Below are 24,844 nucleotides of genomic sequence, written 5' to 3' on the forward strand. Positions count from 1 at the left end.
TCTGTCACTACGGAAGCTTGTTTCCGCCATAAGATAAAACATAAAATTTTATCTCTGACTTTTAATTCTGACTTATTTTTCCTCGCAATTGCGTTTATCTCTCACAAAAAATACTTTTTTTCCTCAGAATTGCAGAATATATAGTCACAATTGCGAGTTATGAAGTCAAAATTGTGAGACATAAAGTTAGAATTGTGTGATATAAAGTCAGAATTGTGAGATATAAAGTCAGAATTGTGAGATAGTCGCAATTGCGAGTTATAAAGTAAGAATTGCGTGATATAAAGTCAAAATTGTGAGATATAAAGTCAGAATTGTGAGATAGTCGCAATTGCGAGTTATAAAGTCAGAATTGTGAGATATAAAGTCAGAATTGTGAGATATAAATTCAGAATTGCGTGACATAAAGTCAAAATTGCGAGTTATAAAGTCAGAATTGCGAGTTATAAAGTCAGAATTGCGAGTTATAAAGTCAGAATTGTGAGTTATAATCTTGCAATTGTGTGTTATAATGTCCAGTTGAGGGGAAAAAAGACTGATGTTTGGTTTTTCAGAATTGCGAGTTTATCTCAATTCTGACTTTATCATTCTTATATCACACAATCCTGACTTTAAAACTCGCAATTCTGACTTTATATCTCACAATTCTGACTTCATAACTCGAAATTGCAAGAAGAAAAGTCAGAATTGTGAGATAAAAAGACAATTATCCTTTTCATTTTTTTTATTTAGTGGCAGAAACAAGTATCCATATGCCACGCTGGTGACATAAAATCAAATCAAATAATATAAAGATGAAATATACCCATGAACTAGAAGACTAGTAAAAATGACCAGCTGTGCAAGCCCTAATGTGTGTCATACTGTGTTCAGCGACTTCTTATTAGCTGTGCTTTAGACTTAATTCATGCATGGAAGAATCCAGGGAAGCCCGTTAAAATAAAACCTGAGGGGATTTTATAGTGGGAGTGAATGGCAAACCTGTGCAACTTCCTCAAAGTCTTCATGGCGTTTCTGCAGGGCTCGGGCGCGATGCAGAGATTTCCCCACCCCTGTGTGTTTGCTGAGAAACGCCTCACCGTGATTCTCAATCCAGTCAAGAACCTAGTCACACACAGAGACAGAAAAAAATGAAAATTAATTTGTGAGACAGCAGCAGAGCCTTCCAGTCCTTCTTCAGGTGAGAATGTGTCCTGTCAGATAGGTTCTACGTTAATGGCAGTCAATTCAAGATAGCATGACAGGTGAGACTGCAGGGTCCAAGACAAAAAATTATGCATAAAGGTGTCGTTCACAGCCTAGCTCTCCCTCTCCGCCTCTCATCGCATCCCCAGCACCTGAATAGTGGTTTCCATGGCAACACTTTCCCTCAGCCACAGAATTAGCCATTCTGCATTCTCTCGGTCGAACACCTCGCTGCAGAAAACCACAATCTCTGCACCAATAAACTGGCCCTGAACCTATGAAAACAACGTACAATACGCTCTGGCAGCGGCTTTTCCTTGACTTTAAATTACGCGTGACTATTTCTGTTTGTGTGTAAACAATTATAATCCCAGAGCACTTCAGCCAAGATGTTGCAGTGGTGTTTTCTCTCCTGTATTAAAGAGGCAGCGGTGACAGTAATTACATGCTAAACTAAAGCCTGCCCAGAAGTATGACTTTGGGAATCTCAAAAAAAAAAAAAAAAAAAAAAAGTCTGCTGGTAAGATGTTTTGCCGACACACTGCAGTACACTGAGGATGTGAAAAGTACTAGTCACAAGTCAATACTGAAATAAAAATTAAATATACCTGTTTTTTTATTTACTATCGGTGAACCAATGACATGACGGGTCTTTTTTTTTTTTTTGTCCAAAGGCCTTAATAATAATAAAAAACAAAGATATGACATCCAAAGTATGTAAGGTAGTACAACTAGATCTCTTTTATTGAATCCAAAAGGTTTTAATTATATTTTGCTTCATATAAAGGTATTTTAAAGTTTTTGAAGTGTCAAAAGGTCATTGGGTTTAACCGTCCAAAGGCCAATACAGCCATTTCATTAGTGATTAAAATATCTTAAAATGTAATAAATGTATATATTTTTTATTCTGGCATGATTTTATAACATCATATATCAACATAGTGCAAAATAGTATTAAAATTATGTGTAGAAGTCATTGCTTTGTTATGAGAAAATGTCCGGAAAAATGGATCTCATTGATGTCATTCGGAGTAACCAATATAAAGGGACCATTTTGGATCAAGTCATACGGTCAGTATCATGTGACAGGATGTGACATCATTCAGACACCTGCAAAGGACCACATGGTCGTGAAGCAAAGTAACTAACTCTCTCTTAACTATCTGAAAAATTCATGTTTTCATGCTCATACGCATGTCCCGAAACATCAGGTCATTCGGTACAACCGCTATAAAACTTGGAAAATGTTGTAATATTTTAAACACTTGTACTAAATATAAAAGTTTAATTGTCCTTTTCCTTGCTAGCTAGCAAGCTAACTAGCTCAGCCTGTTAGCATTGTTCGTAAATATCATCATTCGGTATAACCAAAAGTGTCATTCGGTAAAACACACACATATATACATACACACACACACACACACACACATATACATATATATATATATATATATATATATATATATATATATATATATATATATATATATATATATATACACACACACACACATACATACATACATACATATATATACACATATATATATAAATATAAATAAAACTAAAATTATAATAAGACTGTCGCATTAACATTTTATATTAATTATTAACATTTAAATAACATTACATTTTTAAATTAAGGAGTGAGTTCAATATGATATTGTTTTTTGTTGTGATATCAAAATTGGTATGAAGAATCATGAAATCTCCTGTTAGTGACAACACAAATTACATCACAGCTACTTAGTAACATGACTCAGTTGCCTATGGAATCCTTTCAATTATTCATGCTCTCTACTTCCTTTTCTTTGTATCTCTCTCTCATATCCTTCCATCCCATTGTATCATCTCTATGCTTTTTAAGCCATCTCCCAAGGGTATTATGAAATGCCACATGCAGTTCTCAGTACTACACTTGCACCCATGTGGGGTGTTTTAAGGTGAATGAGTGTGTGTGTTTTACCTGCTGAACGTCCTGCTGGAACACACACAGCTGCAGACGCTGGTGCAGCCGGACCTTACGGTGTTGCCAGATGTTCTCCAGCTGCCTCTGGTGGTGCAGAACCTCATGGATGATGTCCAAAACATGATGAACCGCCTTGGAGTAATTGGCAGATGCCGTCAGCGAATCAGCGCTGCCAGGGGTCAAAGGGCGCTGAAGTTTGTCCAATAAGGCTTTTCCGTCTTGGCTCACCTGGGAGAGGGCAGGACACTGATGAGAAAACAATTGCACAAACCTATTATACTAAATGAAGCTGTATTGTTATATGCAATGAAACTCTTAATAGCACTGGGCATTTTCACAATAAATATAATTAGCTAAAATTGCCACTCTAGACATGCCTGTAATTGCTATAATGTGCTAGTACCATTTACTTCGGGATCAGTTCCCTTAAACGGTTTTTCAAGAGTGCCTGGTAATTTAGTGAATTCGAGACGCACGGTCTGTACCTCAGAGTAGGCAGCGGTGATGTGATCATACAGGCCTTGGTGATGGTGGATGGCATCCTCCAGGTCCTGTAGCTCAGAGGGCAGATCCACCTCCCCACATGCTTTACACCATGAGTCCACATTGCTCATGTACTGCAGAAAGACACAGATATACACACATTTATAACAGAATAATACATCATTTTCACCTCAGAACAAGATTCTACCCTAAATATATTTATTAAAATTCATTCCAAGACCTTTAAATATGTAGAAACTTAACTTCTAAATTAATGTCTCACAATGTTTGGCATAATAGGCTTATTTGTCTGTATATTCTGGTATATCATGTCCATATAGACCTCTGACATCAAAAGAACTGGAGTGAATTAAATCTAATAAGGGCAAAAGCAGGGCATGATGAGAGACAAGCTTCCTATGCTGCACTCTGAATATCAATTCAAATCAAATCGTCTTTCATCTCATCCCACTCTTTCTCAGAGATGAAGAGCAGAACGAAGCTGAGAGTCTGGTTTCTCAACTCAAACAGAATCTCATGCATGAGGACAGCCCAAACCAGGCAGTTGTGCTGATGCTCAAAGGAATAAAAATCTCTTGTTGTTGATACAGTCTCTCTATAAAAACACTGCATGTGTGAGAGGAATATTTTACTCACCTGTCCTCTCTACTGCAGTCTCGCAAAATATCAGGCTTTTGCTATATGTTTAAATGCGTGTTTTCAGAAAGAACAAGTGAATATTTACAATGCAAATAAAAGGATTAAACATGCTGATTAAAAACAAACTTTCATCATATTTCATTCAAAATTAAAAATGATCTATAAAAATGCTCAGTATAATTATATTTCACTGAGAGTATTGTGCTGTTAGCTTAGCAACATGCTAACTTCAAACTATTATTAAGGCCCTATGAAATCAGTTTTATTTTTTCCCAAATTCCGTTTTTTCCATTTTCTTTTTCTTTTTTTGGACTCCATTTTAATGGTTAAATTAATTTTAGTAAGTTTACCAACAATTTATGAAACTGATGTACGTTTTATTCTTTCTCCTCAAATTCTGTTTTATTTTTTACCAAATTCTGTTATCTGAAAATTCTGTCATTAATTACTCACAAATTAAGACATTTTTGATAAAATCCAATGGCTCAGTGAGGCCTCCATTGACAGCAAGATAATTAACACTTTCAGATGCCCAGAAAGCTACTAAAGATATATTTAAAACAGTTGTGTGTACAGTGGTTCAACCTTAATGTTCAACATTACACACTAAAGAAAGCTGAAAAAGTAAAAAAAAAAAAAAAAGGAATAATATCTTTAAAATTATCTGAGCATCCTGTGCAGACTACTATTTAACTTTGTGTGTGATGCTTGATTTGTTATTTCTAAATGAATCAAAGCCAAAGTCTGGTTATTATTCAGTTTTAACAGCATGTGAACTCCATTCCTCTTTTCTCTTGCTCCCTAAGTAATTATGAAAAATCACATCTTCTACAGTCTAACTAATTCACAACTCATACGCACACACTGATCTCTCTGCTGAGCTCTCATTAGTATCAGTTATCATTACAAGAAGATGTGGCAGTGTTCTCTCTGACCTGGTCGCATTTCTGGTGGAAAGTAGCAGACATCTCCAGCAGGGCGCTCCTCTCATCCAGCGCAGCAGCGAAGGCCTTCCACTCCTGCTCCAGCTGACCTGAGATCTGTTTGATCTGCTGGGACGCATAGTGGCCCGCCTCCAGCAGACGGTTCCCCACCGACATGATGCGGTTTATGTTCACGTAAACATTCTGTGTGACACAACCAAAAAAAATTTACTACCAGCCACAATGCCAACACATCAATACAAGTAGTACAGTAGTACATAAGTACAGTAAAGTAGTGGCCAAAAGTGATTTCTGGCTTTGGAAATTTGACTTGAATTGATCTTCACCCTTTATTGAAATATTATTAAAAACTGCTAATTTGCCCTATTTTTTATTTAGATTGCCTGTCATCATCAAACGCTCACTTACAGAAATTAATACTTTTATTTAGCAAAGGTGCATTACTTTGATCAAAAGTGACAGTATGAGTACATTTATAATTCCATTTCAAATAAAATATTTCACAATATTACATTTTTTTCTGTATTTTTGATCAAATGAGAGCACAAGAGACTTCTTTCAAAAACATTAAAAACTCTCCAAACTTATTTGTAATTAGGGATAACAAAATCAGTGAGGAACCATTATCCACACGGCTTATAACGTAAGTAAATGAATGCTATCATTAAACTTTTACACCAGCATTTGAAGACTTACTCCAGCTCAATATGCAGGAAGTGATCAATACTTCTCACTACAGTAATGGGGATTTTTAAAGGACGCCCCTAACAGGGCCCACAGCTGGTGGGCGGCCACCCAAACAGGAAGCACTTAGGTGGATCACGGTCTATGCTTCATCTCTGATTATACGATGAGTCACCATGACTGAATAAAGAATCGGCTCTCACATCGTCAAACGCAAACCATTACGCAGCTTAAATGGAAGAAAATTCTAGTTTAGTCAGTGAGTGAAAGAAATGGGAGTGTGCGTAAGGGTTTCCGCTGTGGGAACATTACGGAATGGCACAGTAGCTGCGTTCACATGGACCCTAATAATCCGTTTTTTATCGAACTAGTAGCACAGTCGTAACAAAGTCACATGTAACCACATCAATTGGATGGAATTGGCCAAATCTGATTGACATTTCATTTGGATTGTAAGGAGTGGTTTAAAGGGGACCTATTATGCCCCTTTTACGAGATGTAAGATAAGTGTCTGGTGTCCCCAGAATGTGTTTGTGAAGTTTCAGCTCAAAATACCGCACAGATCATTTATTATAGCTTATCAAATTTGCCCCTATTTGGGTGTGAGCAAAAACACGCCATTTTTGTGTAAGTCTCTTTAAATGCAAATGAGCTGTTACTCGCGGCCTCCTTTCCAGAAGAGGGCGGAGCTTTAACAGCTTTGGTTGCTCAACAACAACAAAGCTGGAGAATCTCACGCAGCCAAAATGAGGATTGTCAGTAACGGTGTTCAGCCTTACATTGTTCAAACCGGAGTCGACACTGATGGAGAGACTCAGGAAGAAGTTACAACTTTTAGAATGAAACTGGACGTTTCTGAATGGTTAGTGGATAAATTTATGTAGTTGCTGTGGAGTTGATTCAACTCATCAACTAGCATGTGCCGTCATGTTAATCTTTTGTGCAAATCCAGTGTTGAACTGACCCTCGTTTGTGAAGCAGTCCGGAGTAAAATGAACAATGCTCTACTACAACTCTTCCTCTTCTCTAAAGCAGCCCAACATGGCCTCACCCCCTTTGTTGCATGTTCCCAGGGGCGGGGTTTATGGAAATTTTGTGGTTTGTGATGTCACTAACCCAGGAAGAAGCTCGTTGTAGTCCCTACCAGCCGTTTGTTGTAGTCCTTAAACACATTACACACCAACTAAACCAAAGTTAAAAAAGTGAAATCATAATCAACCACCCCTTTAAACCTTTTCTAATCCATTTGATAGGACATGTAAACACTGGAAAGTTCTGCACACGTGCAATGATGTAGAAATGCCGTAATGACGTATGATACACGGAAAGAGTTGCATATTAGTGTAACAAATGACTGTTGTGTCAATCTAAAATTCTTATTCCACTCATCGTCTGTGAAGTGCTGTCCCAGCAGTCCTTGCTTTGGACTCTCATCCACAGGCGCCTTGTTTTGGGCGTGGGAAGGGGTGTTTTACGGCTTGATAAATATAAGCAGCATGGCACAAAGCTAAATAAATATTAAGCCTGCTTTTTAAAACAAAGAAAAGAAGCGATGACAGGATGATGGTTAGCGGGAGACTGTATATTTGTGCAGTGTCCACATGTCAAAAGATCAATTCTGATTTGAAGCTTGTGACATATAAATGTGCACATCAAATGCAAAACATTATTTAGCGTTCATGTAAGCACTATGTTCATATTCATTAAAAAACAAAAATCGTCCATGTAAAGGTTCAATCTTTTGTGAAAATGTTTTGCACACAATTTTTACTGCAGTTAATGTAACTCTAGTTGAAATCTTCTCACCATGCAGTTCATGGCAAAGTGGTTGTGCTGGGTTTGCAGCTCCATGGCGTGGGGGTGGTTGTTGCCGATCTCAGTGTATCCAGCCAGAAACAGCCCTTTGTTGTGCATGATCCAGTCAAACATCTGCAGAGATACAGCAATCACACACACGTCAGGCACACATTTGACTAGAAGCAGGTTTAGTGTATGTATGTGTTTGTAATGTAAGATATCCCACTGGGTGCACTTCTGAACACGTGCATCGATGTGTTCATACAGCTGAAATTGATAAAAATAGAAAATCATAAAAATGACCCATTTCTCAGGAGCAAAGAATAGCTGCTGGTTTCCTAGCAACATGCAAATCTTCCACCCACTATGAGAAACATTGAGACGAATTAGTGAGAACTTCTGTAAATATGTGCACAGATCCAGATAGAACTAAAACACAGGGTTTGCTTCAATTTAGCAGGCCGGGGCCCACTAGGGGGCCTTGGCAAACTTTCAAGGGGGCTGCAGGACGATTGAAAAGTTTTTTAATGAATACATTATTCTTAAAATATTAAAATAATCCAACTATAATCTAGATTAAAATGATAAAAAAAGATAAAATAAAACATGTTTAGAAAAAAAGCAGCTTTGTCATAACACAAATTAGCTGTATTGACAACATTTGTGGAATAATATCAATGAAGAAAATTTCCACTTGACCCAACACTAAAATGAAATGAAATAAAATGACAAAATATAAATAAATAAATAAATAAAATAAATTATATATATATATATATATAAAATATTTTAAATATATTATAATATAAAATATCACAAAATAAATTAATAACAAAAATAAAATATTACTATACTAATATAAACTAATAAAGTATTACTAATAATTGCTAAAATACTACTAATAAAATATTATATAATATTATAAAATAAATTATTAATAATAATAAAATAAAAAATAAAATGTTATTGGTCAACAATGTAATTCCTGTGTTTGGATTTGCCTCTATATAAAAAGTTTTTCTCTTGTATCTATGCGTGAATCATGTGAAAGTTACACAAACTAGAAAACGTAAGTAAGTAATTTTATCACACTTACATAACATTATTGCGTCTATTTGACTTGCCCTATTCGTTTCCATTGTTAAGCGCCTTACTTTAAGTTAAATATTAGCTTTTTTTGAGGGATGTGTGAAAAACATCTCATGTTAATCATCATTATGGCATAAATACTGTAAAATATGCAAACAATGAAATATAGCATGCAAGGCTGCAATTCTCCATGTTTTTTGGGTGTGCATGTGCAGATCTCACCTTTTCAGCATCCTGCTCGAAAAGTCTGAGTTGGAAGCACTGGTCCAACTGCAGCTTGCGGACGTGCCAGGACTGGTGCAGGTTCTGCCGGGTGCTGTGCAGCTTCTCTAGTAGGGCTGAAATGCGGGGCACCAGGCCCTGGGTGTCAGCGTTGGGCTGTCCTTGCCCTTCCCTCTGCCCCGGCGGCACAGGCACAGTTCGGTTAGCGTAGCTCTCGCTGCTTTGAATCCTCTGCAGCAGCCTTTGGCCCTCGCTGTCCACCTCCTCCATGGGAGCCTTCATCACCCTCTTCTTCAGGGCTGCATGCTCCTCTATCATGCGCCGGGCTCCCTCCAGGTCCTGCGGGAAGTCTTTGCGTGTGACCGTTTCTTGCATCTCCTCCAGACGGGCGAGCAGGTGCCGAGCGTTGCCTGTGAAGTCTTCGAAAGCCACCCGGATCTCGATCCACTCTTCATGGTTGTAGTCCAGGCTGCCCTCAAAGTCGGGCGTCAACTGGGACGGGTCGACCACTTTAGATAAGCCCTCCAGGGAAACCATTGTGGTCTGAAGGTGGGCGAGACGGAGGAATGAAAAGAACAGAAAATGGACATTAAAGGTAGACAGAAAGAACTGGGGTGGAATATGAAAATGAATCAATATGCACAACACTACAATGCACGATATGACTTCCTAATGCCCTAAATCCTATGTGAATTGATGCAGCCGTTCCAGGCTCCGTTAATGACCAGCAAGGTGGGACAGCTATTTTTAACCGGGGGCATAAATCTAATTTCATACAGCCTCTCAGGGACCGCCTGAGGTCCAAACTACCTAGAGACAGACAGACTCCCAGCATGAAGCCTGAGGGCGTCAGAAAGGCCGATATCACCAGCAGCACTGCAGTAATACAAACCGGCAGTCAGCTCTGAACTACTTGAAGAGCCTCAGGTTATATATAAATCTGTATACAAATATATATGCATGTATACAAAACGTATATTTGCAAAATCTTTAAAACAATAAACTTTGGCTTACACTATGCTCCAAGTGTCCAGCGACAAATCTATGTGAAACTTGAAACTGAGGCAAAACTCAACCACATCCAATCAGAACATATTTGATGTTCAATATAATTGTCATTTTTTGACCAATAAGATTTCACAGTGGGTGGGGCTACCAAGCATAAAGGCCCATTCACACCAAGAGCTAGAACTATAAAATGAACTATAACACTAGTTATGAATCATTCTGAGAAGAGAATCCATTAATATTGTTCCTCTGTGCTGTTATTGTCCTTGATGTGAACGCAGCAGAAACCAAACCAATCGATAAAATGTCCTGGAAGCAGCCCTTTTTGTTCAGTTCTTCAGTTTTTGTATTGAATATTGAAGAATATTTTATAATATGACTGTCGTTTACTTTTTTTTTTTTTTTTTTACATATTTACACAATTAATTATACATTTTAGTACCTTAATTGTTTCCATGCATAATTTGTACGGTTTCTAAATATTTACACTGAGTATAAAAAAAATAAAATAAAAAAATAATGGTACTGTCTCTTTAAGAATAGTGGTGGTTCATCATAGAGTCTATAAATGACGGTTTGTTTACCGCATCAACTTGTGTGAATATTAGCGAACTTTGTTTGCTTTTTTTTTTTTTTTTTTATTCACAATTGAGACCTATATATATATATATATATTTTAAAAGAGACATTTTCAATTAAACCAGAGGAATGGATTTTATCATTAGACAAATTAACCAAACCAAACCAAAACATTTACACCTGTGACATTCAACTGGATGCGTATCAGGGCTGGTTAGGGAAAAAAATGTGATTAACATGGAAAAGGTATCACTTCACACCTGGTTAGGAAAATTTGCACAGAAATAGGCTTGCGAAAGAGACTTGATTTGCTATTTAAGTATTTTGTTATACTATTATGGTTTTTATTAATTAGCTAATTATAATTTTAGTTAAAGTTTAATTAGGGGTTCAAGTGAAACTATTGTAATTATTGAAAATTCCAAGGATCAGCATTCTACCCTAAAAATGATCGGGCAGACCAAACCGTAAATCGCAGAGACTTGAAACTTTGAGGGCTGGTAGTACTCACACCGTCTACAGCGTCATAAAGGCTCGCCCCGATCAGCCTGACGGAGTATGAAAATCGTCATGAAAGTACGAAATCCCTCATAACTCCTTTAGACAGAGGCTCAAGTGTCTCATGTCGTTGGAATCCTTGGCTCAAGACGGACAAAATGCATGCCTCGGATTCGCTCATTCTGGCGAAATTTTCAGGTATTTTTTTGTGAACTAGTCCTAGGTTTTTGGCCCGATCGGAACCAAACCAGTGCAGCGAGATTCTCCGGAGTCTGACTGTCAATAATTATCAAAAAAAAGGTTGAAATTTTGATTCACGGTCCATAAGGGTTGCCAAAACATTCGAAGTGGGTGGAGCCACTTTGACTAAAATGTCTATACCTCGTGAATGGAATGAGATATTTTCACCAAACACGGCACACCTATGTAAGAGCTCATTCTGTGGTCGCGTGAAAAAGGACACTGCAACTGGCCACTTGATGGCCCTATAACAGCAAAAAAACATGAAAATGGCTATAACTACTTCACCTTTAGTCTGATCGAATTGAAAATTGGCATGCAGTGTCTTTGACCGTTCGTCTGTGTGGACGCTGACGTATCTCAAAAAACATCCGCCGTTGGCCAATGAAGTTTGAGCAGCTTTCAGACAAGGTTAACGGAGGCCGATCGGAACGAAACTCGCCTTCGCGTTTTTCACGTGTATAAAGGAAAGTGTATCACATGATTTTTCACACACGCCCACCACATTCGTACCACATGGTAGAACTCCTCATTCTGAGCAACTCTGCCTCTAGGTCCATCGAATCGTTTGTTAAATATTGGAGATTTTTTTCAAAAGCCAGCTAGATAACCGTTAAAAAGCTTTAAAAACCATATATTTCCTATGGTTAATTGCCTGTATTTGCTGTAAATGGTCTTTTCAGGTGGTTACAGCCTTGCTTATTAAAACATAATACCTTTTTACGCATGTGCTTAAAAGGCCTTAAAGCGCTTGAACCCCGATAATTGCTGCTCACAGCTATATTTAATTTTGTCATTGTATTATTTTTAAAAATATTTCTAATTAGTTTTATATCAGTTTTAGTAATTTTAGTACTTCAACGTATTTTATTTCAGCTTTTTGCCAATTAACAATTTTTATTAGTTCTAGATTTAGTTAATAACACTGACGCGAGCGCAACTGTGCATCCGTACTTTGAGTAACACAATTAAGACAAAAACGTCCACTCTTCCATTCATCCATTTCTGATCATATTAGTCTGCTCTACCCAAGAGGACTAAAAAAACAGTGTGTTTTTCTTTCTACAGATGAATAGATGGGAGGACAGAAAAAAGAAATCAAATGAGCGCGAGTGGGCTTCATCAAAGCCGCGAAAGAGGAGAGCGCGGAGGTGTGTGTCTCTTTTGTGAATTCAAGGTAAATGCAGCCTAAACCTATTCATCAATTCAAGTCCTGCCGTCATACAGGCATCTGCAGCCTTTCACAGACACACATCAACACAAGCACGCTGCCCATTAGTCCATTAAGCGCAATGAGAATAATGCGAGTTATGGAGTGCATTTGCTTTTTTTGCCTTGTGCTCATATTTTGTTGTTTGGAAATTGTGAGAAATGTGGCATGTCATGAGCAGTGGGCGAGATGAGAGCTTGCAGCCGTTCCTATGACAAATTCCTTGACCCTTCCCACCAGAAACATTTCATCATGTGTTGTGCTCAACACTTGTTTGGACTTACATGGACCACCAGATGGCAGGGAGTGCTTCTGATCCTCCCACTGCAATCCATGCGCAATTTCTCAGTGTTGTGAGGTAAGAAAAGCAGTCGAAAAGGGGCGATTGGGGAATTTATATGCAAGTGACCCCAGCATGTTGACCTGTGATTGGCCAGAGGATCTAAAAGGCAAAAGCATGGGAATATCTCACCTCCATTTAGTTTTTCTAAACCAATGTTATTTTAGTATGGTTTATATACTATTATTAGTATTTATTAATATTTTAAATTAGCTTTTATCTTTATATTTTCAGTCTTCATATTAAAGTTTAAGATTCAGTAATTGTCAATTTAATTAGTTTTTGAAATATTTCTATTTAAAATTTAATTTATTTTTAATTCAGTTCTAGTAATTTTAGTAATTCAACTTATTAGTAATTCAGCTTATTTTATTTGATTAATTTTAGGACTGTAACTAATGATTATTTTTACTATTAGTTGAGTAATCTATTGTTGTTTTCCGATTAGTCAATTAATCTATTGATTATTTTACGATTAGTCGATTAATTTTGATCATTTCTTTTTATTTCAGTTTTAGTCATTTTAGTAATTCAACTTATTAGTAATTCAGCTAATTTTATTTCAGTTGCCAAGGCAAAATTTTAGGGCTGTAACTAATGATTATTTTTACGATTAGTCGAGTAATCTATTGTTTTTTCCCAGTTTAGTCGATTAATCTATTGATTATTTTACGATTGGTCGATTAATCATTGGTTTTTTTTTACGCTTTATCTATTTATTATTTTCTGATTAATCAATTCTTTAGTTAACCTACCAATAAATAATAATCATAACTTCTGCCATTAATCTTTCAACATTTTATTCAAACATTTTCTCATAAAATACTTACTTTACAAATAAAATATCCCAATATAAAAAAAATGAAATGCCAAGAATTAAAAGGCATCTATCAGTAGTACAAATGTGATTCGACAGCATTTGCTTGCAGTCTTGAAATATTTTGTTCATTCAGCAAATTAAAATATCTGTTTAAATACATATCTGTATGAACGAACAACTGAAGTCACAACCACATTCAGGTATCCAAAGCGACAGTGTCAAAGATGGCGATGTACACCAGGAAGTTTTATCACAATTGACAGCACGTTATTAAACAAACGAGTCCAATCAATGAGTGAGTTTATCCATCATTTTAAACTACCAAGAGCCGCACGCCCTTACAGTCACGTGATGCGTTTCTGGTCTCAAATTTCTTACAATTTATAAATTTGCGAATTTCTGTCATGATGGTTCTATTCCATAACTCGTGATGAACAAACGACTCAGACCCGAAGACTCGCGAGGTGAACTAATCATTTCTGTTACCAGTACAGATTGCACAGCTTCAGGCTATGGGGACATGCCGTGATGAAGGAATGAACGACTCAGATCAGGAGTTGAGGTGAACTAACAGACTGCATAACCTGAAGACCCAGCTAAGCAATGAATGAATCATTTCTGTGTCTCATAATTTGGCCATAGCTGCATTATAGTTTTTTCTTATTCTAAATGTGATCAACGTTTGCGTAAGTTGATGTGTTGGGGAATTTGGCTATGAACATACAACATTTCGATTATATTCTGCTGAAATGAAAGAAAGATTAGTTCATTTTGCTGAACGAGACTCAAAGATCCGAGTCAATAAAATGATCCGAACTGTGTGAAACATGACAGGGAATTAGGGATGAACGTAAACATTGCAACGCAAATCGGCGTATTCTTGTAATCGCCGATACGTTGTTCCAGCTCTACAACATTTCTAATATTTGTGTTTTATTTCAATTTTAATTAACCAAAATTACTTTTTAATAGTTTTAGCTTTAGCTAACTACAACAACGCCGTTCTGAACTTTATTATTAAAGAAGTTTTAGATTCAATTTGGAAAATTTCCATTAAACTTTAACACTGACAGCAACAAAGCACCAGGAAATTAATCATTTTCAATGAGAATTAGCTCATTTTATCGACAACAATCGCCGCTTAGCCAACAACTCGACAAAGCTGAGAAAAGTGTAACTTTATGCAAATGAGCAGCAAAGTGATGCGGAGACCACCAAAAGGAGTGAAGATAGCGGAGCTTGTTCATTATATGATGACATTTACATACGAATGCGTTCCCCAGCAGAATGTTTAATATTTAGCGGAAAGAAACCTGAATTGTCAAAATTATTTTTACCAGCAAAGACCATATTTGTGACCATATTTTCAGAAGCTATGGCTAACTGTGCAGCATATTAATACCAACAGGCCATCCAGCAATAGTAACGACTTTTGTCTTTTTGAATTCACATCATGTTAAAATTACACCAATACAAACATATCATGAGTATAACAATGAAAGCAGCCATATTTATTAAAAAAAAAAAAAAAAAAAAAAAAAACACAGACAGGGTAAGCGTGGCATGTGTGGGACGGCTGGGGATGGGGATGGATTTTGGGACCCTCGGCCCCGCAGCACCGCACCTTGATAGCTTGTTGCAACATGACACTGACGGGGGTCTATCCTATGCCATGGCCATGAGGGGAATAGAGGCAGCTTTATAATATCTTATTATTAATAGCTGTATCAATATTACCATTATTAATACTATTATTATTATTATCACTGCCATTGCAACTACTACTATTATCATTACTATTAATGGCTGTATCAATATTACCATTATTAATATTATTATCATTATTGCTATTACTGTTATCTTTATTTTTCCTCTTCCTGATCCTTTAACCTCCCCCTCATTCCGGATGAAATGAGTATATTTCTTAATATTTATCATTACTACTACTGCTAATACTATTATTACTATTTGTCATTTCTTATTAATTGGATTTATCATTATTATTGTTATTATTATTATTATTATTATTATTATTATTATTATTTATTATTAATACTGTTGCTATTGTCACCTTCCTCATTTTTTGCGTGTGATACTATTATTATCTTCATCATTATTATTGTCAATTTTTTTTTATTATTATTTATTTATTTATTTATTTAATTTATTTTTTTTCCTCCTCTTTGATATATATTTTTTCTTAACTCTGGTTATGTCTGTTGTACTTTCCTACATGCTCCTTTATTCATATATTTCCACTCCCACACCCAGTTACACTTAGTTACACACACACACACACACACACACACACCCAAATCATACTGGCTGTTATGTGTGTTTTGTTGGTCTTTGTATTTGTATTTTGCATTTAATTTCTTTTCTGTAAATATTGTAATTGTCTGTTTGCATAATTAAAAAAAAAAAAAAAAAAAAAAAAAAAAAAGGAAAAACGTTGTCTAGTGATGGCCGATTTCAAGGCGCTGCTTCGTGAGGCTTCGGGTCTTTTGTTTCGAATCAGTGGTTCGGAGCGCGTATCAAACTGCCAAAGTCATGTGATCCATTGAAATTTCAAAACACTTATGATGTAATGAAGCCTGGTTTACTGAAATCACGTGACTTTGGCAATCATAATTACTGATTTGAGACGGAAGATTCATGGGGCTTCACGAAGCGGTGTTTTGAAATCGGCCATCACTAAATATTGTTGAATAAAGTTGTTATTTTGTTTTTTTGGAGCACAAAAAAAAAAAAAAAAAAAAAAAATTACACCAATTACCAATCGCCCATTAGACAATCGTGGCATCATGTAAAAACAACCTAAATGGTAGTGGCTTCAATTGGTAAAGGTAATTATTTGGCTATCTCTATATTACCTCTATTATTAAATATATACCTTCAATTTTTCTTCAATATTTCACACAAGAAAACAGAGCAGAACTGACATAGTGAAGAATTAACTGTCATTCACTTCACAGCCGCACATTGATCTTTTTGGTGTTATGAACGTTGCCATAGAAACAAACATTTTCTCTGAGTCCAAGGACGTGACGTGAAGCTCCGAGTAGAGAATCTTTTTTTGTTGTTGTTTTTTTTTTAATTACGATAATTCCAGCATGACATGCAACTGCCAGTGATGATGTCACTGCAAAACACTAGTCCAGATTCCGATTAGTCTTTATCAAATAATTGCGTAATCATGTTTTATTCATGGAGGTTTGAGATAATAATTATCATTTGAGCTAAAACGTTATTCTCATGCACTGGAAATTTCTGCAGCTGTGACATGAGCCATTATTATGTTCCACATGTGCTGTCAAACTGAACGCACGCACACACAAACACACGCACAAAAGCTTCTCCTCCAATAAAAACAAACACCACTGCGCTCAAATAAAAACAAGCCACTCTGATGGCTCTGTGAACGAAAAAGTTGCACCAACACCTCCCCGATACATAACAAATGCAGAAAAATATGCCAAAAAAGCATTTCTGCTGCAGCCACATTTACATTCACCCAGTCAACCCACACACACACACACACACACAGAGAGAGACAGAACATCAACACCCACACACTCCCACACGGCCAGATCCACCTTCACACGCTCACACCAACACAGATCGGATGTCACAGACAAACCCGCAGATTAATTAATAAGACGAAGTGAAATGCAGCGGTGAGGCTGTTTAACCTCATATTTCAGAGATTTGTGAGAATAATCTGCTATATTTGTATTTGCAAATTCTTTCAAAAACACCATCATAACCAAAAGCACAATTTTAACACTAATAAACACCAACTGGAGTATCAGAACAGCAGTAATTTTATTATATTAAAGCATGCAATAATCAATAAAGTGGATGTGCAGGGATGGATGGTGAGCTCTGACAGCGTCAACATCCACATCCAGCTACGCCCTCCAACACACCCCTACGAGTAAGACACACTCATTTATCAAAAGATGACACCGAACGGTCCCGTACCTCAAACTCAAACTTGGAGCTGCCGAAGTTGGTCCTCTGTTTTTGCCAGAAGTTGTCTGGTTTGATGATGAGGGCGACGTGAATGCAGCAGGGAAACGATTCCTGCAGGATCTTCAGGAGAGGCTTGATGGAATCCCACTTGGAGCCACGCATGTCCACGATGACCGTGAAGCCATGTTTGCACACGTCCTCGCTGGATGGAAAAGAGAGAGAGAACGAACAATAATATGAGCTTTAATCCTCTCTGCATTACATAATCTATGGTACATCCTCCTTGCTAAGAAACCAATACAACCGCTGCACGAATGCAACGGCACGAACAACTAAAAATAAATAGGCGAAAAAGTGATTTCCCTTATCAAAAAAAAAAAAAAAAAAAAAAATCAATGCACATTCGGGACGAATAGCAGAGCTTACCCATGAAACACAGCAGCAAAATATCTATTAAATGAGCAGGAGACATGCTGAAGGAAGGCCTTTGCTATCCAATCTGTCGGGTTAGAGCTCTGTGACACAAGCTTACGCTGCTGACCGCATCAGTCCGTTACTCTGAAATCCACAGCGAGCCTTCAGTCAAACATCTGCCTGTCCGATTTCGCCTCAGAAAGTGTCTAATCGAGTAATGACGAGCTGTAGACGAACACACAGCCTTGTGCGACTGCGACACTGTTTTCTACTCTCTCTCTCTTTCTCCCTCCCTCTCTTGCTCACTGGCTCGCTCGCCCTCCCATTTTTTCCCTGCACACTCGCTGCTTTCCATCTCTAAAGATACACACCCCCCTCTCTCTCTCTTTATCATGATACATCTCTACCCATCTTTCTGTGTGTTTCTCTTTTTTATCTCTAGGGGATTTGCTTTGTAACTGTAGAGATCTCTATCTCTGTTGTGACTGTGTGGGTGCAGGGGACAGAGTTTGTGTGTGAGGATGATGAGGAGGAGGAAGAGCCGTTGGCAGTGGCTGAACTGCGGAAGGTTCTTGATTGTGCCCACGCTGCCTTTCCCACCAACCACTCTTTCCATCGCGCCCCCTCTTGCGTTGCGTTCCTCTCATATCTAAATCTCTGTGTTTCTATTCCCCTCCCTCCTGTTAAAAGTACTGAGCGACTAAATTCATTGCAGTATTACTGGCTGAGGAACATGTTATATTAAATGTGTCAGATATGATGATAAACCATTCAACCACGCTGCTCTCAGCTCTAAAATCCATTCTGAGAAGTGAAATGGGTAAAACAGAAGCAAAAATGCTATATGGGTTTAAAATCCCCCTGAATTAAAAATGTGATTTTTTTAGCTTTTAGTATGAATATGTTAGCCTTAAAGGGGACCTATAATACCCCTTTTACAAGATGTAATATAAGTCTCTGGTGTCCCCAGGATGTCTCTGTGAGGTTTCAGCTCAAAATACCCCACAGATCATTTATTATAGCTTGTCAAATTTGTCAAATTTGCCCCTATTTGGGTGTGTGTCCCTTTAAATGCAAATGAGCTGCTGCTCCCGCCGCTTTCCAGAAGAGGGCGGAGCTTTAACAGCTTGTGCTTCGCTTGCTTAACAACAACAAAGCTGGAGAATCTCACGCAGCCAAAATGAGGATTGTCAGTAACGGTGTTCAGCCTTACATTGTTCAAACCGGAGTCGGACACTGATGGAGAGACTCAGGAAGAAGTTACAACTTTTAGAACGAAACTGGACGTTTCTGAATGGTTAGTGGATAAATTTATGTAGTTGCTGTGGAGTTGATTCAACTCAACAACTAGCATGTGCCGTCATGTTAATCTTTTGTGCAAATCCAGCGTTGAATTGACCCTCATTTGTGAAGCAGTCCGGCGTAAAAAATGACGCCATGTTAACAACACACTACTACAACAACTCTTCCTCTTCTCTAAAGCAGCCCAACATGGCCTCACCCCCTTTGTTTTGCGTGTTTCCGGGGGCAGGGTTTATGTCAATTTTAGGGTTTGTGATGTCACAAACCTGGGAAGAAGCTCGTTGTAGTCCCTAAAAAGTAGTAAGTCCTCAAAAAGCAAATTCTTTAAAAAGAAAATATCTCGCTTTGCATTGAACTTTGAGCTTCGTAACTTTGCAGGTGTTGTTTATGCTCTAACAGCAACATTACACACTAACTAAAGTTAACCCTCTAACCCTCAGGCAACGGAAAGTTTTCTTAAGCCCTATGTTTAGTAAATTTTTCTTTAAATGATTACAACCAATTAGAAAGGTCAAGAAAGTACCAAAGAACAGTCCAGTAAGGTGTGGGATTCACTATCAAGCACCATTTAAAGGTGGGACGTCCTGTTCTGACACATGGTCACAGGAGCACATGGTGTGAGAAGGCGGCAAGATTATTTGATTTAGTAACCTTATTTAAAATGATATGAACTGTTCATAAAAATGTGTGTGTATGAAGGTGTAGAGAAGCCTTTTGTCAGGTTTTATGAAGTTTTTTTTATTTTGCATGTTCAGAAATTCAATTTTTCTTTTCATTGCCTCAGGGCAACGTCGTGCGATAAGGGGTACTTTGAGGATGTTTTGGACAATACCTCACATTGGCCATAATGTGTTATAAGAAGGGAAGTGATGTGCAAAAATTGTAACACACCTCTATTTCACAGCAGAGAAGAACTGCTTTTTGAAGTTTCGTACTGAGTGAAATCTTATTACATGTAGTACATTATATGGCATGACACACTACATGATACAGACATATGCATGTATCAAATTCAATATATCAATGTCTTTCAAGTGTTTTTCCCTTTTTACTTAATGATTTCTTGACATTTTTTTAAAAAAATTGTGATTTTGATGATAATTTTCTCTATGATTCTGTACCATTGTTGCACAACGTTGCCCTGAGGTAACAAAAAAAATATTTTGGGGTGGTGGGAGGGTGGGGGTGAACCAAAAAATGATGTGGAATATTTTATGTGCCATTAACATGTGTGCAGTAGAGGGTTAAAAAAAGTGAAATCATAATCAAAGACCCCTTTAAAATTTTACCTCTGAGACTAGCACAAAAAGATAGGCATTTGAAAAGCATCACAAATAAATTATGAAGGCACAATAATGTGACCTTCATATAATGAAAATGTTCTCATATATAAAATCTGTTATAATACAAAATCAACCCCTTGAAAATAAAACTGCCCGCAGTTGAAGAAACATCCATGAAGGTCACAGTCCACTTTCTGTAGCTGCATTGTACCAGAGGTACTGCCCTCGTGCTCCGACTAATGGATGCTAAAGGCACCGTAAACAAACGACTGCTCAGCAGAGCCGTTTAGAGGAACTGAACTGAAGTGCGGAATTGGCCTGCCTCATTCAATTTTTATAAGTACAACAAAAGATCACATATGAAGAGACACAGCATCTCTAGTTCACAGGTCAATTACAGATCAATGCGCCTGGCTATGAGGAACAGAAAACATCACAGCGTTGAGCAGCAGGACAGTTGGCACATTCACTGCACAATTCACCAGATCCAATCCAGTCACTTTTGTTCTTTTTGAAGGAATGTGTTTGAATGGATCGTGAAGAAAAAGCAGTCAGGTGCATCCTGGGGATGTGTCAAGTGAGTGTGTCAATACCTAGGGATGCCGGCGAGGTAGGCGATGAGTCTGCGGAGATCTTCGTGTCGTATTCGGTCATGGTTGGTTCGTGATGGGAATGTTAAAACCGGACCACCGCGCTTGTCTCTGCCCCCTGGAGAAAGAACAATGCAGAAGTGTGGGAAAATTAAACATTAAATCAGCTGATAAACTAAATAGGCTTTACTTTGAAACGTTAGTCGACGACTAGAGGCTTAGTCGACCAAATTTTAATTAGTCTGTTGGTCGCAGGAAAAAAACTGCAGTAGGGCTGTCACGATTCCTGCTGTTAGCACTGAATGTTAGCATTCTTTCTCAGCCCTGAAACTCAAACCATTTTCAGATACCACCCCCTAGTATACATTTAAGCAATTAAATTTATATTATATATGTGCGACTAGTCGGCTTAAATGAATTGACTAGAAAAATGTTTGGTTGGGGGCAGCCATACCATATTCCCAACATCAAAACCCGTGCATCCAATCAAACTCTGTAATTTATTGCACATTCATCTGCCACCTGGTAATATGGGTAATAGTACTAATATAATATTTGAATCAGCCTTTGGTATTATATGTCTTAATTAGACTATAGTCAGAGTAGATGCCTTAGGTATCAACATATGGCACAAACAAAAACTAGTCTAAAAGGGCAGGAAGCATAGTCCACTCAATATGCTGCACACAGCCTCGTTTTCATGCCAAATTAGCTGTGCCATCTATTCTGACTAAAGTCTACAGTCTGTAAAAGATAAAAAATGAAAGAGCATGAATGAAAAACATTAAAGCTGTGAAGTGCAGCACACTGCTGGACAGGAGAGTCGGATTCAAAACCTGCTTGTTGACAGTATCATTCCTGCAATAATCTCATTATTCTTCAGTGCAGTGTCTTCAGAGAATACTGAATGACAGTGTAGACCGTTTTTGTGAGATAATTCAAGATGAGACTCTGTTACATGATTTGTTATCATAACTTACCATCTCTGTAAATCTCTCTGAATGACTAAGCTCCTGTTCACTTTTCAAGTGGTTAGACACTTGAAATAAGTATCTCTGAAATAAGTTTTTTTTGTGCCTGGGAAAAATACTCAGTTTGTAAGTGTGCTGAGGAAAAATGAACAGTATAAATCTAAATTTAAGTTCAGTAATCTTTATTTATGTACAATTTAGTTTTATCCAAACGAGTCAAGAGCAGAAAAATGGGTCAGGATGGTCAAGTACTCACTCAACAACCAACTAGTTTACCTAATCGTTGTGTTAGTTTTAATATGCACGTATCTATAAATTCACTCCTTTTAAAAGGGACAATTGAACCAAAAATAAATTCTGTCATCATTTACTCACCCTCAATTTTTTTCGAGAAAATTTTGAAGAAACGTTTCAACAGTTTTTAACCATAAAATAAAAGTCAATGTGGTCTAACGGTGTGTTCACACTTGTAGTCCAGTTCTTTTGGTCCGGACCAAAAAAGAAAATGATACATGGTTTGCTTAGCGTTCACACTGTCATTTTTAATACCAAACCTAAAGATACGAAACGCTTTTATGACATATTTTGTTACTAAACATCCAAAAACAAAGCTGTGCAGTGTGCACTGGGCTCAATGAGCCCGTCGTATTTGCGTACATATAATGGTATTTTAACCAGCTGAGAACTTATGAAGAGCTTATAGAATGTGTAAAAGTGTCAAAATAGCAGCAGGAATTACTCTGTTACACACACAAACAAAGATCTGTGGCAAGGAGACGCGGTTCTGACGCCTGTACCGAACTGTAATGGGAAACGTAGCTCCTGTGACGAGAAAAAAAACAGGTATTCTTGAGCACTCTGTCCTTTTTAGGGTCACATATTGTGACGTCATGTCTTGTTTTCGGTTCATTAATGTCTTTGGTCCATGTTGTGTTTTATATTTCAGTCGAACTGCACTTATTCAAATGAACCGCACTAACAGAGCAATCACACCAGAGTTCGTTTTAATCGAATCAAACATGCCAAGTGTGAACACAACCTAAAACTGCTTTGGAATATGGACCCCATTGACTTTCATTGCATGGACAAAAACACAGACATTCTTCAGAATATCTTCTTTTATGTTCCACAGAAGAAAGTCATACAGGTTTTGAATGATGAAGGTGAGTAAATGATGACAGAATTTTCTTTTTTGGGTGAATTCACCCTTTAAAGCATTACAGCTAGCAAACACCACCTTGCAAACAAACTTTTCAAGACAATTTCAGCCAGATTTTAAATGAGCAATGAGACTGTGTTGTGCGCAATTAAATATATATCATGCTTCATTAGCACCATGGCTCAATTTCTCAAGTGAACGTGCTAATTGCTAGGTCACAGCTCCTACTACTTTGAAAAACAATTGTGCAGCCAACAGTAAAGCTAATGCAGACCTGCACAAACACATCTCACTACTAACTTCAACCAATACTTATATTCATAATTCCTTGAACCACCGGGGCCATAGTCATACACCAAACCAAGTTCATTATAGAGCTGCACGATTAATCATTAAAAGATCGCAATCTCGATTCAAACACCCACGCGATCTTATTCCTAAATGACAACAATTCGTCTGTGTCTTTGACAAAATCTCACCGGAACATTCAAATTTGCGTTGGCGCTTCCACTGACCCAGAGAGATGTCATGCGTAAGTATGAAACCACTTCACAAACAGCATTTTCAGTATTATCACAGAAGTACTGGGATAAAAGGTTATAGTCCGGATATAAACACTGATGTCTATGGTAGCGATCAATAGAGCAAATCGCCTTTTGAAAGTAACTGGGCACTTCAAATAACACTTGTATCAATTACATTGTTCTGCCACTAGGTGGCAAAAAGTTCAATTAGATGTCATTGAATCATTAACTCAAGAGATTCGTTCAAAAACGCTGATTCATCCAGTAATTAAGCAAATGAAGTGAGTCATTGAATCATTCATTCAAACAGATTTTTAAAAACAATTCATTCAAATGAATTAAACAGACAGCAGCAATTAACTTTTTTCAGAGCCTTAGTAAATTACATGTTATTTTGTTTAGTTGTCTGTTCGTGGGAGAATCGTGAAACAAAAAGAATCATGCATCAAGAATCATGCAGCTTTAGTTCATTAGCATTGAAAAATGACTAATCAATGCATTCCTCCCACAGATCCTCCTCTCCTGTTCATACAGGTTGTGTTACTAAGCCGAAACACCTCGACCCCAGCACAACAAACTCACTGAGCGGTAGGGATATCCATGAGGATTTTCTCCCACGAATGTGCTGAATCTCACTAACGGAGTGTGTTTGTAATAGGATAATCCATCTTATCCTCTGACGTTAAGGGGAAATAAATAATTTAAATGCACACAACTGCATGGTTATGCAGAAATCACTGGGCGTTCACACTTAGAGCTCTGCAGGTTCACTTCTGCTCTGTTCTTTAATTTTTTCAAGCCTGTTATTTTGTGCTTGTTGTATCATGGGACATGTGTATGACATTTACTCATCCCTATGTTTCTGAGTCATTTCAGTGCTGGTCTGTTAGTCGTACGA

At 37.4% G+C, this 24,844-nt stretch overlaps 1 protein-coding gene across 18 annotated transcripts in view; it reads right to left on the reverse strand.

Annotated features, from left to right (window-relative positions):
* Positions 1–24,844, reverse strand: part of trioa (trio Rho guanine nucleotide exchange factor a) — a 122,614-nt gene that overhangs the window by 46,134 nt on the left and 51,636 nt on the right. For 11 of the 18 annotated variants that reach the window (XM_051871882.1, XM_051871866.1, XM_051871875.1 and 8 more), the window contains 8 exons: positions 21,296–21,410; positions 17,713–17,905; positions 9,034–9,576; positions 7,732–7,854; positions 5,233–5,424; positions 3,640–3,771; positions 3,152–3,400; positions 982–1,104 (listed from right to left, as the gene is read on the reverse strand). In XM_051871882.1, the coding sequence (XP_051727842.1) occupies positions 982–1,104; positions 3,152–3,400; positions 3,640–3,771; positions 5,233–5,424; positions 7,732–7,854; positions 9,034–9,576; positions 17,713–17,905; positions 21,296–21,410 (1,670 nt within the window). Of the gene's footprint in view, positions 1–981; positions 1,105–3,151; positions 3,401–3,639; positions 3,772–5,232; positions 5,425–7,731; positions 7,855–9,033; positions 9,577–17,712; positions 17,906–18,129; positions 18,398–21,295; positions 21,411–24,844 lie in introns of those variants that run through there. The other 7 variants (XM_051871880.1, XM_051871879.1, XM_051871878.1 and 4 more) reach the window with 2 other exon arrangements.

This window comes from Ctenopharyngodon idella, chromosome 19 (assembly GCF_019924925.1).
Source record: "Ctenopharyngodon idella isolate HZGC_01 chromosome 19, HZGC01, whole genome shotgun sequence".
Taxonomy (NCBI): Eukaryota; Metazoa; Chordata; class Actinopteri; order Cypriniformes; family Xenocyprididae; genus Ctenopharyngodon; species Ctenopharyngodon idella.